Source organism: Lagopus leucura, unplaced genomic scaffold (assembly GCF_019238085.1).
Source record: "Lagopus leucura isolate 7727_CA_CO unplaced genomic scaffold, USGS_WTPT01 Super-Scaffold_810, whole genome shotgun sequence".
NCBI lineage: Eukaryota > Metazoa > Chordata > Aves > Galliformes > Phasianidae > Lagopus > Lagopus leucura.
Window position 1 is genome coordinate 9,718,241 of NW_024962261.1, and position 16,605 is coordinate 9,734,845.

The 16,605-nt window shown below is 44.4% G+C and overlaps 1 protein-coding gene across 1 annotated transcript in view; it reads right to left on the reverse strand.

Annotated features, from left to right (window-relative positions):
- The window catches only part of PSD3 (pleckstrin and Sec7 domain containing 3), a 141,706-nt gene extending 137,724 nt beyond the window's left edge, over positions 1-3,982 (reverse strand). The window contains exon 1 of the mRNA XM_042866136.1: positions 3,956-3,982. Coding sequence (XP_042722070.1) covers positions 3,956-3,967 — 12 coding nt within the window. The 5' untranslated portion in view covers positions 3,968-3,982. The remainder of the gene's footprint in view (positions 1-3,955) is intronic.
- Positions 3,983-16,605: the final 12,623 nt, after the last annotated feature.

The window sequence follows — 16,605 nt, forward strand, 5'->3', positions numbered from 1 at the left end:
TGGGCGCGGCGGGAGCAGGCCGGCGGCGGGGCCGGGCCGGGCCGGGCCCGGCGGGGCGGGGCGGGGGCGGGCAGGGCCGGGACTCGGGCGGCACGGGAGGGGGGAAGGGGAAGGCGGCGGGGGGAGGTAGTGAAAGGGAAGAGGAACGAGAGGTAGCACGTGCTCGTGAAAAAGATTAAAAAAAAAGAATTTCGGGATTACCGAAAGCAGCCGAGTGCGAAACGCAAAACAGAACGCGTACCCATAACGACGGCGTGTGTGAGAGGCGCTTCCAAAAGCCCGCGGGCGTCAGGACGTGCTGTTCTCCTCTGCGCTCCCTATTCTGTGAAGCTCGCCTGCAGCCGCTACAGAAATACCCAGCTCCAGCCCAGGGGCTTTTCCAAGCAGCCTGATGCAGAGCGCAAAAGAGCACAGATGTCTTCTGAGCAGCCTCGGCTCTGACTTGTTTTTCACAGTTCACTGGAAGTTGTCTCAAAGCTTCGGGTTTCTGAGCATACAGTTGCGTGCTGGGGCTCTCCAACCAGAAACTACAAGCCGTCCCTTCAGTGAGAGCTGAGTTTCCCCATGAGAAGCTGCATTATAAAATATGCACAGATGTCATGGGCTTTGTGGCAGAAGCTAGGCGAGAGGCTAGCAGAGTGGAGGAAGGAGGATGCTCATTTCCTCACTTACATTTTGTTCTGCAGCATTTGAAAGCTTCCATTTCTTTAACCCAACAGAACTTCTCTGGGCTTTTTACTGGGCATCTGCAGGGTTTGATGGAGGTGGAAATATGATTGAAAGTTCTTTCCAACCCGTAGTCAGCATATGCAGCTCTGCTAGGACATCTTCACAGCCAGTGACACCTTACCTATCATCTGCAGTTCTGGGATTGTCGTGGGATGTGGGCAGAGTGGTGGTGCAGTATCAGAGAATCATAGAATCATTAGGGCTGGAAAAGACCTCTAAGGTCACCACATCCAACCACCAGCCCGTCCCCACTACACCCACCAACAGTGACACATCCACATGGTTCTTGAACGCCTCCAGGGACAGTGGGTAGCCTGCTCCAATGCCTCAGCACTCTTTCTGAGAAGTTTTTCCTTCTATCCGAGCTGAGCCTCCCTTGGCACAACTTGAGGCCATTTGAGCTTGTCCTGTTGCTGTCACCTGGGAGAAGAAGCCAACACTCATCTTGCCACAACCTCCTGTCAGGGAGTTGTAGAAAGTGATAAGGTTTCTCCTAAGCCTTCTCCAGACTGAACAATCCCAGTTTTCTCAGCGTAAGACTTGTGCTCCAGACCTTTCACAGCTTTGTTGCCCTTCTCTGGACATGCTTCCTGGTCACAGTGCCTTGTAGTGAGGGGCTCTGCCTTTGGGGACATACCTGCATGTGCAGGACATAGGGCATCCCAGCATGGACAGCCGTCACAGCTTTGGCACTTGCTCACATCTGTGGGCATTGTGCTTTGCAGATCAGGCCATGGTCCGTGTACACCATCCCTTTGCTCTTCCACCCAGTCTGGAAGCTCCATCCACAGCATGGCCCTGCGCTTCTCCCATCATGGCCACATGGCTTGCAGTGCTCTTCTAAGCCCAAAACCCTCTTCCAACCACCTTCAGCTCTGTATCCACCTGGACACTGCCATGTTTGCTTCCTACCTGTGCCACCTGAAGAAGGCAGGCCACCTGGTGCCTTTGCCGCCTGGTCCCTCAGACCAGAGGTAACTTATAGCCATCTCTCTTCTCTACGAACAGCCAGCTGTAAACATGGCTTTCCCATCCTCTGAGTGGCTGGCATGGATCCTGAGGGTGTGATGTGTTGTGCTGGAGCTGCAGCCTGCAGCTGAGCCCTGTGCCCAAAGGAGTAAGGAGGTAAGACCCTCACCCACTCATCCATGGTTGGCAGGGAGCAGAGCTGTTGGCCTTCACCCCTCTCCCAGCCAGGTCTAAGGATCCACACGCCTTTCTACCCTGGTGCCATTTTGTCCCATCTGCTGTGTGTTCCCCAGAGGTCCTGAGACCCTCAGGCCACAGATCCCCATCCGTGCCACATCTGAGCTGGCTGACGCAGCAGAAAAAAAAAAAACACCCAGTATCTGGATCTCTGAGAAGGCGATTTGCTCCATCTGGCTTCTCTCTGGCCAGGCTGAGGTAATGTTGGTGCTGGCCAGGAGGCAGCTGGAAGCAAAAGATGCTTTTTTGAGGGGTTTGGTGTGTTGGCACTACTCTGTGCAACACAGCTGGCCATGGCCCAGCCCTAGATGCATAGGTGGCCGCTGCACTTTGATTTGCTTTTTTCCTATTTGTGTTCCGTTGATAAGAATTTGACCTTTTCTCTCTGGCCATGGCACCTGGCCCGAGTCACTCAGACATGGGCTGCTGGGAATATGCTGTCTGCCATTGGGCTGGGAGATGAGAATATTTACTGGCTTGGAAAAGGATGATCCACAGGCCTCTGTCATGCTGACATCTGGGTAAGTTTACTTCAGTGCGAAGGAGGATGATAGGTTCTGGCATCAACCACCCTGAGATTTGCACAGGGAAAGGTGATATTTCTTACACTACTGATCATCGCTTATGGCATGAAGGCAATAATAAATCCCAAAACACTGCTATAGACAAGCAGTTTTCAGGGAAATTGGATGGTTTTTGTGCATTCATGAGGAAAATCTTAGTATTTTTTTTCCAAAAACTTGATTTCAGTTGGTTATATCAAAAAATTATTTCAGCAAAAAGCTTGCACAAAAACTGGTAGCTTGCTAAGCACTTATGAAGGCCATCCTATCTACAGAGTGCTCTGAATTGCCACCTGACCGAGTGGCATGTATTTTAACACAGCCCAATGTAGGTTAAAAAAAAAAAGAGAGAAGGAAAGAGAGAAAGAGAGAAAGGAAGGAGAGGAGAGGAGAGGAGAGGAGAGGAGAGGAGAGGAGAGGAGAGGAGAGGAGAGGAGAGGAGAGGAGAGGAGAGGAGAGGAAGAAAAAAAGGGTGGCAGAAATCCAGTAGTCAACTTTGATGAAAGTAGCAAGCTCAGCAGGAATGTCCAGCCTGTTCCAGAGACTAAGGTGCTGCAGATCTCAGAGTCAAGGTCACTGCCAGCACCATGGATTCCACAGCAGCACAGGTGAGTTGGAACTGATAGTAAGCATGGTTTGAGGACAAAAGGCAGGTGATCTGGTTGTCAGCAGGAGCAAGCAGGATGCAGGGAACTGGAGGTGATACCGGGAACTACTGGACACGACAAGCAGTTGTGAGAGGCAGGCAAAGGCAACAGAAGGGACAGATATAATATTTTGGCTATAAACATGCTCGCTTGCTCATTATTCTCTAACAAGGAGATGAGAGGAGTACAGGAAACTAACTTCCAATTTATTCCTCTTCATTCAAAGCTGGAAGGAACACATCATCTAGGTGTTTCCAGAAAACAGCTCAGGACACTGCATTTCAAATCAAACAGAAAATGCCTCTTTCCATGGGGGAAAGAAAAGGCTAGCAATAAACAAAACAAAACAACAACAAAAACCACAAAAACACCAGAGACACTATTATCCGCAGATGGAAAGACTGAGTTAATCATTTATTGGATTTTCTTCTGCGTGTCTGGTCTTTTCTGGAAACAGCTGCAAAAACATTTTTTTTCTTATTTTACTCAGAAAAACAGAGTAACCATCAGAACCCTTTCACTCTTACATAAGAGTGGAAAAGTTGCTCTACCAGCACACGGGAAACAGTAGATATAGAGGTAAGGTCCACAAGCTGGGCATGTGTAAAGAGAGCATAACCTTTCTGTTATTTCTTAAGTGACAGTAATAATAAATCATTACAGTAAAGCCCTGAGTGACAGTGGAGTCATGGCAAGGGATGGGTTGGTGTGCCTATGGGCTGGCTAGCAGGCATTACTATGGCACTGATACTGCAAGCCATGCCAGGGCCACTGAACTTCCTCTAGTGCTTTCCTTGCAGATTCTCTTACCTGTACTAGCATTTCACACCAGACTGCTGGAAATCTCTTTCAGGGGTTAACTGATTCTTGTTTTGCTTCTTCCTCTGTTGACAACTCCCTAGAGTCTTGCCATACTCAGGACTCTGGGAAACATATTTTTTCCAGATTCTCCATCTCTTCTCTACTCTAGAGATTTCACTTTGCTTCCTCCTCCATCTCATCTGTTCCTTGGGAAGAAAGGGAATGACAGACATTCCCTGCCTGTGGAGACAAATAATGGTATTTGCCCTGTAGCTGGCCAAAATTAAAACATTTGATGGAAATCTCATCAGTCCTCTTTACAGATCTCCAACCTGACATTTATCTCTGAAAATCTTCAGAACATAGGTATCTCCCCTTTTGTTACTCTCTCTGTCCTTTAGTAATCTCTTTCATAGCCACATTCAAATGGGACAACACAGGAAATCCTGATGAATGCCCCTGCTCTGTAAGACCTCTCCTGGATCTCTTGATAAGAGGAATAATCTCTATTATTCCTCTCTAAATCATTTCCCTTCCTCATCTCTTTCTGGCCTTCTCTGTAGCAGATTCTGCAGAGTCCCAAAATCAGCTGATTTGCAGCATGTCTGTGCTTCTGATCATGTCACCAATGACAGACAAGAGCTTCCTTAGCTTCCCTAGCAAACAGCCAGGAGCCTCTAAGGACCACGGATCCTGGCAATTTATGTGGAACGTTGAGACCACAACAGAGGCAGATCACTAAGTCCTTCCCTCGCAGCACCATCTACAAGTGGCAGTCCCATGCATGCTGGTGACCCAGGAAACCCTTCTGAATGCTCTGCAGGGTGCAGAATCCAGGGATCAGTCCTAGTCAGATTGAGGTTTTCAGTGTTCTTCCCAGCCAGCTCTGGAAGTGATAGAGAAGTGGTTGGTTACCCCTGGGCTTCCAGGTCCTCCTCAGCTCTGCTCTGGCTGTTTCCCGGGGCTGAGAGTGCAAGGTAGCCATCCCTTAGAGTAGAGAAATCCTTCCATCTTGCTTCTGAGCAGGAAGCAAGGAGCCAGGTCCATGAGTTCAGCATACTTCAGCAACAGGAACGCCAACACTGGGGACAGGGAAAAGCAAATTTCAGCTAGTTCCTAGGATCTCAGTATTATATCCACGGCTGGATCTGTGTTAATGAGGGAGAATTCTAAAATCACTAAAAGCCCTTCCCTTCCTCAAACCTGTTATATAATGGGTAAAAGAAAGAATCACAGGTTGATTTATTTGCTCTGTCATCCATACGGCAAGGGGAGGCTTCAGCCTGGAGAGGTTATGGGGGAAGGGTCTTTTCACCTGCCATCTAGTACAGATCATGCATCACCCCATACATCTGAAACATAAATCCTGAGCTCTGTCCCAAAGGAAACACGAGCTGGCAGCAGAAAAGCAAAGGAAGGATGTAAGGAAGAAGAAACCTTTCACAGAATCACAGAAACACCAAGGTTGGAAAAGACCTACAAGATCATCCAGTCCAACCATCCACCTATCACCAATAGTACTTACTAGAGCATATCCCTCAACACAAAATCCAAATGTTCCTTGAACACTTCCAGGGTCGGTGACTCCACCACTTCCCTGTGCAGCCCATTCCAGTGCCTGACCACTCTTTCAGAAAAATAGTATTTCCTAACATCTAGTCTAAATCTCCCCTGGCGCAGCTTGAAACCAGTCCCTCTAGCCATTCCCTTTCGTCCTCAGGTTGTAGCACCCAGGCAGATGTTCATCATGTCAGTGCGTTGTCTATATGCTTTATTTAATCTAACCTACCAATCGCAGACCATCTCAAAATAATTCTGGAAGAACTTTGCTAAGCATGATTACTCTAAAGGGCCTTCTACTCAGAATCCCATCTATCCTAGATCCCTCTGGTTTCCCTGCCTTGTATCTGAGTATGGTAATGCTGAACGTTTGCTCAGAGGCAAAGCAAAGTAGCATATCTGGACTAACAACCAAGAGAAGAAAAAGTTTTGCATGAACAACAGTAGCACATTAAACAAATCTTTGGCACTAAGGAAAGTACAGAGGTGTTCAAAAGTGCAATCAGTGCAATGCACAGGGGAGGAGACCAAACTGCATTCGAACAGAAGAGAAACGCTCCAGGTGGTATTTTCACAGGCTGTTCTTTTCCCTCCAGAATAGCATATTGGATTCTACAAAATGGCATCCTTTCCAGGGAAACCTTAGTCAGTCTTATGTAAATCATTCTGGTCTTGACCTCCAAAAAAGGATGCTAAATACTGCAACTGTGTAGTATGCTGTGATCGAAGGAAACTTACATTTCAAGCCAAGATACTGTGGCTTTGTGTTTTTGGCTTCCTGAGACACTGGAATTCTCCAAAATCCCCCTGTGCGGTTTTCCCCATGTGCCTTTTTCTTTCCTGCCACAGATTATTCAGACTGGACTGGGACTGTACTTCAGATGCCAAGCTACAGAGCTACAGAGAGCTGAGGGAATGAGTGTGACGTGCTTAATGGCATCTTTTTTTTTTTCTGGTAGAATAAGTAGTACCTTCTAACAGTGCTACCAGTGTATGGAAAACCAGAGTCAGAGGAACAGGAAGATTGCTGCAGTTATAGCTATGACCTCATTGGTATGCAGCAAACAGCCTTCAGAGTCAGGTAAACATAACAGTTTACTGTCTTCCAAAAAATAGGATCATTATGGCTTGCAACGCTGGGACATTCATGCAGCAGCTCAGTAAATGAAATGCTGCAGCTGCAGAGGAAATTAACACCATTAAGAATAAAACTACTAAACCCAACTAAATAAAGCAACCTCACTACGTTGGAAAGGTAGTCAGAAGAAATGGGGTTAGCCATCTACACTGCATTTCACTGTCTGTTCTCAACATAAGTAGCAGGACTGTACTTGGCATGAGAAATTCTTCCATGTGCAGGTTTTTCCTCTCATTTTGCTTCTTTGGTCCAGTGAGCACAATGGAGCCCCTTAGGCAAGAGAGATGTCAAGCAGCCATGCTCAGCTTTCCAGTGAGGGACATAGTGTTTCCTTGTGTCTGCCTGCATACTTAGGAGAACAGCATTGGCTTAGGTCCCAACAATGTGTACGATAAAGACCACGTTTACAGCATTTTCAGTCTCCTACACAGTTCACATCCATTCTCCACTTCCTAAATCTCTCCCCTCCTCACATCTGATATTGTAAAATCTTTCCAGGAATGCAGTTTCCATGCTGGAAGACATGCAGTCACAGGAACAAAATCTGCTTCCTTACACAAAATGGTAGTGGATGTAGGTAACATATGGCTAGAAAAGACTGCATACATTGATATCTCTCCTCTGATCTCTCAGTTTATTGAACACATGAGACACAAACAATAGATGCAAGTTTACATGCAGAAAACAGCACATTTCACTCAGACAGAGCAAGCCCATCCAATGTGAGCAAACTGGTAATGACTTCATCTGAAAGTGAAAGGTTTCTGCAGCCAGTATTCTTGACATGTTTTCTCAACAAAGACACAGTTCCCACAGCAGAGAACAGGAGCCAAAACCAAAAAAGATCTGAGCTGAGGATATCATGTGTCCTGTCAGAGAGTGACACCAGAGACACATCAGTCTTCAGGTACAACACTATGGCAACAGATTCCAGCTTGCATCTTAGAAGGTTCTGTTGTCAGCATGGGGGGAAGGAGAGGTCAAAATATTTTCTTCACTCTAAGGCTGGTTTTCTGGAAGCAGCTTGACAAACAAGGGCCTGCAGAGCCTCATGGACTAACATCAACCTTAAAGAGTCTCATAAAGAGATGGAAAGCTTGTCCAACAACATCATTCTTGGGAGGATGTAGTAAGAAGGAAGGCAATATCTTTGTATCAGATGACTGGGAGTATATGTCTAGAGTTACCTACAGAAACTGCATGTAGAAAAAGAGGTTCTAGTAGAAGGCATGTACCCTGCCTTGCCCACTCTTCTCGTATAAGTCTCCTATAGTGCTCCTATAACAAACCAAGACCTAGATCGCCTTTTAAACTCTTCCACACTCTTTCTTCCCTCCCCATGTATCAAGTTCAGCAAACATCCTCTAAATGTTTAGCCTCTCCATTTTCTCAATAGAAATCTCATCTCTTGCTCCTCACAGCCCTGGTCTCCTAACAGCACCCAACAGCAGATGCCAGCACAAGAGCTTCAGTTCCCGTCCTTCTGCTGTTTACCACTGCTGCCTCCTTAAAGAAGGGTCCCAGTTCCGTAGACATATGTTCACAGTCTCCCATCCCCTATCTCTCAAGCAACCATTTATACGCTTTTTACTGCTTCCTCCCCAGAAAGTTGTTTATTCCCAGCCTGCCCCTGCCAGCAATCAACCCTGCATCAGTGGGATGGGTATACAGTCTTGACATTCAACATCACTTGCAGTGTGAGCAGCAGGAAAGCTGGAGGAAGTCCCCACCCACACTACTCTCAATCCTGCCTACCATCTGGAAGTTGTGCCCAATGCCAGATCTTGTGAGGCCAACTCTGTGCAAACAGAATGCTCTAGCCAAGAAGCATCACTTTCCATTAGCTTTTCTTCTACATTTTTCATCAAATGAACTGCTATTATCTTTACACTTACCCTACTCTCTTGTACCAGTAACCTTAATTTTTCATTAGTAACTGGATAAAACACTTCCTGCTTTTTCTTCTGCTAGCTCTCAGGATTAGTTTTCATGATTTTCATACATATTCCTCCACACCATAGGTGGCTGCACTGAAATCAAGGCTAGTAGGCCATATAGCATCTATTTCTTTTAATCCTCTTACTTTCAGGAAGTTCTTACCTGCAATTCAGAAGGCATGAGATTAATTACATAAACATTTCTCTAGCATAGAGATCTGATTTCCCATAAAGCAGGTTTTATCTCTACAGCTAAGTGTGTTGGTAGACACTGTCTGTCATTTCCGAATCCATATGGATGGAGTCACCATCTCCATGTGGATTCAGAATCTGTAGATGAAACTGATGTGCTGCTTCTGGCTCCCTTAAATCCAAAAATCCTTCTTTACTCCATTTTTTGAGAGTTTGAATTTTTCTCCTTCAACACCATGCTGAGTTTTTACAGCTCCATAAAACCAGCTTTACAATTCTATAACTATCTCAGGACCAAATCCAATTCCAAATTCAGCCCCAGAGAAAAAGCCACTCAATCCCATAAGTATGTGTCCCATTCCTTCAGAATTCTTTTCCATTTAAATTTTTAATTAGGATACTACATTTTTTGATAGCTGATGCAAAAGCAACATTCTGTTTTCCTCCTTTTCTGCTGCAAGAGAGAGAGACTTGCCTCTTGGCGAGAAGAGCACATTGGATTCCTGTTTTCTGAGCAAAGTAGAAGATGAAGAGGCAGACTTGGTGATGAGAAGTACCTGAGTCAGTTGCGGAAGGTAGAAAATTAGGTTCAAAGCCTGTTGGAGTCAGTGGAAAGCTATACTGACTGCACTGGCCTCTGAAGTCTACTGTGGTTCTAAAAATGTTAGGTTCTTCCCAAATGTTGGATTTCCACTGTCAGTGTTAAGTTTTTAGTCTGACTCCAATCCTGCTGAGCACAGTGAATTGCCTTCAGCAGTAGCAGCAGTCAGCTCTGCTCAGGATCTGGGTGCTGTGCAAGTGCTTTCAAGTGCAAGACAAACAATTCTGAGTTGTACTTTTTCATACTGACAGACTCCTCTGAAGTCCATGGCACACACTTACAAATTAGTCTTCCTACATTACCTGGTAAAAGGTCAAGCTCCAGCATTCTTACTTCTCAGATGAAACAACTGAGGTAAAGCAGTTAAATGACACGATCAGAGCATAGATGCAAATAAATGTTAGAGTCAGTATGAAAGATCTCTTCTTTACATAGTAATAAACCAGATGTCTTTCACAGCACCTCTCAATCCCAATGTGCTGAAGATGATTAAATGCAGGATATTCACCAAGCATGTAAGTGCATTATAAAACTGGAACCCAAATATCCCAGATTTATATTCACATTTTCAGACATTGTTCAAGCAGAATGCTAAGGCAAGAGCTGCAGCACGTTTACCCATTCGTAGTCCCTACAAAATTGTCAGCTAGAACGAGTATCTCAGGAGTAAGCCTTGCTCAGCTGAGCCTTCAAGGAGAGCTCAGGTTTCCCTATGTTCTTGAGTCTGAACTGTTGGAACTGCATGGAGAAAGGAGATATATGTCGCAATATACTGCATCACTCAGGCTTGTCCTTCCTCCCTCACTGCCTGAGTAAGGAACACTTTTCCATCAGTAACCTCAAACTAAAAATCTAACTCACATCTTGGAATTGAATTTGAAGTGATTATCTGAGTTGGATGGGAGCTCTTAACCTCTTTACGTAAGTCAGTATTTGTTGATATGTTAGCTGCTCTCTTGAAACAAAGATCAGTTTCCTATATGTCAAATAAAAAAGTACATCTTTTCCAAAGAACTTGTCATGCAACAATTCTTTAGACATACCTATGATATACAGCCAGGTTTATACTGGAGGCTAGAAATGGCCAAGAAAACAAAGGAAAATCCTTCTCCTTTACATATTGGGAAAGTCGTTATTGATAAAGTGACTTGCTTAAATGAAGGACTAGTTTAATTAATGTTTTTATATCCAAAGAAAACAAATACTACAGGCTTGTGATGATGCAAAATGACTGTACCACATAGTGGCATGACAAGAATCCTTTTCCCTCCAGGAAATGCAGGTAATATGTTTTGAAATGTAAAATGAACATTGCTAGAGGCAATCTTTATATCAAAGCTATGGGCCTCAAGCCATGCAGTGGTACCTCATGAAGCCTAAGGAATTTCAATTACCTCACCAAGTATGTCTTCTGAATTGAAAGACATTAAAAGAAGAATTATGGTATATACAAGGTTACATTGCAAAAAGAGGTTGCCAAAGACTCTGTTTTCATCTCCTTTGCCTAAAGGCTGCTGATGCAGTAGTGACAGCAGTACTGAACTTTGGGCAGAGGCTATTCCCTCAGACCAACCAGATCAATTGGGTTGGGCTTTAATATTCACTGTGTGTGCCTGGGCTTGTACTGGATTAGACCTCCTGGTTGTTGTTTCTTTTTTGAAGTTAAGACTTTCTCTTGAGTGTCAGACTTCACTAATACACAGGCAGCAACAGCCTCATAAAGGAGCACTCTTTTTAGTTCAGTTGTCTAAGAAATTGGATCTTATGAGATTATGCCACCCATTATCTGTTTGTTCATCTGCCTGTCTCCTGAAGTACCTTTTGAATTGGATAGCTAATTTCAAACAGAAGTAGGATAGAGGTCTCAGGGAAAATTAGGTTAATGGAAATCAGAACTAGATTAATGCTTGTTTTGAGACATGGAAAAGCACATCCCTTGTGCAGCAGTCAGGACTAGCAAGTGGTGTATACAAATTCAGGCACTTTTCTTGCTTGCTAGAGCTATCCAATAGAACACAAATGGGAAATATTGATAGAATTGCATAGGGCAGAGGCAAAAGAGCAAATCAACAGGAAATGAGACTTTGCAAAATATCACACTTTTTGTTACCATTGGTGGAAGTTGCACATTATTGACGTGCGCTGTTATCACGGACTCATTATTGGTCACTGAACACCAGCACACAGTGGGTCTTTTTGAAACACTACTGGTGCTAACTAGAGGACTCCATTTTCTTCTCTGGCTAACTGGCCTGACAATCAAAGCACAACACATTAACAGTTAAACAAGTTGCTGCCCCAAAGCTTGATGGTGCTTAGGAAGGTTGGCCGTAAGTGAATACATTACTTACAAAAGGGTTGAACAAAGGGTTACCATTTTACAGAAAGGTATCTTTACTGTTAATGCTCCCCAGTTTTTGGAGTAATTCCTCAGAGCAGAGGGAAGAGATCTGTCATATCCCTGTTGTCACTGCCTGGGAGTGTGAGCACTGCACATCTCATGGACTATTACTCTGCGTCGACAGTTCACTTTAAAATGCTAATCTGACCCATACCAGCTATGCAAATGCATGAACACCATGTAACCATCCCCAACATTTCCAAACCTGCGTATCCTACTTTGTCCCAGGCAATCTTTGCAAATGTTTCACCGTCTTAAGAAGTGGAAAACATCTAATTGAAATTTCCCTTCCTGTAATTTCATCCTGTGGTTCTTATCCACCACGGACAGAGAGAACAGATTACACTGCCTTGAAGCACTCTTGTAATTACCTGCAGAAGGATCACGTGATCTCTCAGTAGAATCTTCTCTAACTTAAAACAGTACTGGCTTTTGCTCAGCCTTTCCCGTAAGTCCTGCTGCCTGTGTCAAGATGGGTCTACCTGCTGGATAAAGCAAAACCACAGAAGTCTATGTCCTCACTAGAGGTGAGCAGTGATTACTGGAGCTGCCTGTCACCAGTATGAGGAAAATGTTCTAGTTTCACAGACCATGTATTTGAACAGAAATTGAACTAGAAATACTTAGTTTCAAAAACCCAAGTTCTTCTTTTGCCTCTGTCTGGTCCTAGGCAAACTGAATTGCAGTCCACAGCTCTTTCACTTGACAGACAAGTCTGTTTAACTTGTTTATCTTATCATATTGTGACCAATGTAATATGAAGTTAGAGACTGGGCAGATGTTGTAAAGTGTGATGGATGACAGGCTTCCACGTGGATAGATATTCTGTCTTTTTTATAACTGCATTAGAGGTCTACATGGAATCACTGAAATATGTACTGCCATTCAAGACTTGCCCTTCAGAGTGAAACTTTGCGTATTATCAATTTTCTTTAGCAATATTGGTCAACAGACTTTTAAACAAAGATTCCCAAAGAATTTTATCCACTTCCTAACTTAAAAGAAGACTTAGTTTACTACAGTTTTAAAACACTAAATTGTTAGAGATACCTATCTACAGTAACAATCACAGAAGCTTTCATTTCAGAGCATTTTCTGAAATATTAGTGAAGGTATATATTAAAAGACTGCAGCACTTCTTGGTTTTTCTGTTTTTTGAAAGAATGAGTCTCACATGGGTTAGCTGATAAAAAGAAGTCAGTACTTTTTTGTAAATGGAGTGGGTGCTGATGTACTTCAGAGTACCCAGGTAAGCCAAGCCTACTTGTAAATGTTCTTCACACTGTGTTTTCACTCAGTTCATACCTGCCTACCTATAGTTTATTCAGGCTACCACAGTTGCTCCTGCAGTACCAGGAATGCTGTGATGTGTCTCAGAGCCCTTGTTGTCTAATACTATAGGGATTGCTTTGAGGAGAACAGCAGCAGAACTTGTCTGTTCTGTTCCTGGTTTTCATCTTCTTAGACTATCAATTTATTTAACCAAGTTACATCCTGCTCAGCACGTTCAACCTGCGTTCACCATAGCTCTCTCAGAGGTAGATGAAGTCATCCAGGTTTCAGCTGCATCTCAGGATGCAGTTGGAAGGAGTGATGTGGTAAAGAGACCAAGCTGGCCACATGCGGAGGTAGCAAACAACTACTGCAACAGCTGCAGATTTCCAATGTGCAATTAATAGACCTACAACTTATTACCATAAACAACAGCAGTGCCTACTGAATTTTGGCAAAAAACATTGTAATACAGGGGTGTTTCTCATCCTGCAGTACGAAGATAAGCCAGTTTTCTAGGGTGTCAGGAAAGAGCAATGAGGGCAGAAAAAGAAGTCTATAATCAGTACTCATTTCAAAGCAACTACAGGCAAAGGAAACTTTGAAAGAAGTTATTTTCTGCAGACTGAAAGAAGGAACTACCTTTACAGGTATGTGAAACAAGACTTTTTCTACAGGAAACAGATCTTTATCTAAGCATTGCATTAAGAAAAGTAGAAGGGAGAGTTGAGTTGTTGGAGTAGTTGATTCAGCCTTGCTCATAACTCTCATCCATTATTTTGGGGTCTTTTTGTAGATTAAAAACTCTCCAGGACTTACTTCCAAACTCAGGATATGAATTAGGGCAGAGGAGTTTGCTTACAAGAAAACGACTGGCTGTCTTTAAACCCAGGGAGGCCAAACAGGCATCACAGAGTTCCTTTCATTAATGCAGCCACTGGTATTTGTGCTACAGGCTGTGTGGGACAGTGTCGTTAAGGAGTATTGCTGGTATTTCAACGAGACACAAAGAACAGAATGCCTAAAAATTGCATGTTTGCTGTGCGCTGCCATGGGTAGTTCTCCACTCAAATTAACTAGGCCTACATTAAATCAGCAGCACTCTCATCTTGCACTGGGCATTGAAGGGGTCAGGTTTAGCTGAGCAACAGGTGTAACAGTGATGAGTGGGACAGCCAGGGCTTCCCAGCAGCACAGGCTTCCCACGGCACAGCAGCAAGGCTGTGAGGGGATGCGCTTCTCTGAGAGCAGCCTCCTGGTATTCATCTTGGGTCATCAAGGGGGAAACAAGCCATCCAAGAACATATTAGCCTCTCCCACCCTGACAACATCCTTGCTTCTTCTCTGGGCTGGAAAAGGCATGGCATAGCAAGGTAGGAATGAATGAACGTTGCTTTCCCCAGGAAGATGTCTTGTGTTAGAATTCATCTTCCTCTGCCAAATCTGATGTGATGAGCAAACATGATTTGAGAATAAAAGTGCAACCTGTGTTTGGCCAAATCCTGGAGAAACACTCACTTTGCACCTCCAAAAGTGAGTTTATTATATACCGAAAGAAAGGCAAATAACTAACAGTAACTAACAGCAATAGAGAGGTGTAGCCTAAGAAAGAGGAAGAGAATCTGGCTTCCTCCCCTCCCCCCCCATTCTTTTTCAGCTTTAATTTTACAGGGGAAAATGTTAATTGAGATAATATCTGTGAAGTCAAAAGTCAACCCAGCTGGGTCTTCCCCATGTAAACCTTTATCTGCATAATCATGTCAACTCTTTTCCTGCACAGACCTTACAGTTCTCAGCTGCATTGTGTTTGAAATACCCACAGTGGGAGAAGCCACCATATGTTGCCCCATCTGTGAAAATGTGCAAGCAGACATTGTTTTTTTTCTTGTATAATTAACTAAAAGGGGATTAACTAAAAGGAATATTTCACTCTCAAGTTTTAAAAATATTCTGTGGAGATATTCTAAGGTGAATAATCAAAATTACAATGGTCTAATAAGCACAAGCAAGTAATAATGTCTTTGAACATAATATTCAAGAGCTGTTGAAAAAGATTGGGTTGTTTTTTGTTGTTGTGGTAGTGGTAGTGGTGTTTTTTTTTTTTTTTTTTTTATTTTAATCAGAGGTCTGGAATAAGACTATTTTACTGGACAAAAAAAATAAGGCAATTAGAGGATTTGAGGCATGTGTTGTCTTTAACATGTCTCTTCCACTGGAATCATTACAGATTTCACAGGGGAAAAAAAATAAAGGAAAAATCTTTTAATCAAGCTTTTAAAAAACATGCCTTTAAAAAGGACAGGGAATACTTGAATACTTTCTTTTGGACTTTGAATTCAAAGAGGCATTGAAGCCTGCTGCACAGTTCATGATGTAGCTACCTGTGGGATGAGTGGAGACTGTGTTTGATACAGTAGAATTTCCTTCCTCCTGGTGCTTATAAAGATTAACACAATGGGCTGCGATAAACAGCATCAGGCTCCAGTGCTTTTAAAAATGTAGCAGAGTAGTGCCCTTACTCTCCCCTTTGTCTTCTTCCAATGAGGCCCTAAGCCAGGTTGGACAGCTGTGGGCTGTAGTCAGGAGTTGTGTCAAAACTCAGCCCATATTTAGGGTGTGGAGCGGATAAATGCAAGCAGACCTGCTTCCCAGAGAGGGGAAGCACAGTGTCACTATCACACAGCCTTCTCCAGCAGAGGGAAAACATGACAACAGGTGTCTCATTTTCCATTCCCTGTCTGGTAGGGCATCTGAACACAAACAACTGTGGCTTAAGCACATCCCCATGTGCAAAGAACGCAACCATGACTCTCCTCGGTGTAATGGCAGAGATGGCTCTGGTTCCAGTGGTTGCCACTGAATAAATGTTTGCGAACAGTACAGATTGTTTAGGTGAGGTGAGAAACACAAAGTGGCCAGGAAAAACCTGGAGGAGAATGTTGAGTTTGGTAAGATGTTTCTCAGATTTTCATATGGAACAGCTGGGGAGATGGAAACAAGAGGCTATTTACATGTTCAGGCCTAATGGGAACAGACGGAGAGGGTACATCTCATGCAGGAATGCTGCCTTGTGCGTATGCCAGGAAACCACTGACTGCTTGCTCACCCAGCAGCAGAGCTAGCGAGGTGATGAGCAGCACGTAGCACGGAGACTCGTGGAAGCACAGTGACAGAAAGCCAAGGGGGAACGGCTTTGAACTAAAAGAAGGGAGATTTGGGTTAGATGTTAGGCTCAAATTCTTTACCCAGAGAATGGTGAGGCCCTGGCACAGATGCCCAGAGAAGCCGTGGTGCCTCATCCCTGGAGGCGCTCAAGGCCAGGTTGGATGGGGCCCTGGGCAGCTGAGCTGGTGGGGGGCAGCCCTGCCCGCGGCACGGGTTGGGGCTGGGCGGGCTTTGGATGCCCTTCCAACCCACAGAGGGAGGATTACCTTCCACCGCGCACACACACGCCGACACGACACCACTCGGTGTAGCACCGCACTTCCTCGCGACGAGCTTTGTCTCCGCACAGCCGCCACTCCCTCCCGTCCCACCCCGCGAGCCACGCGCTGTCAG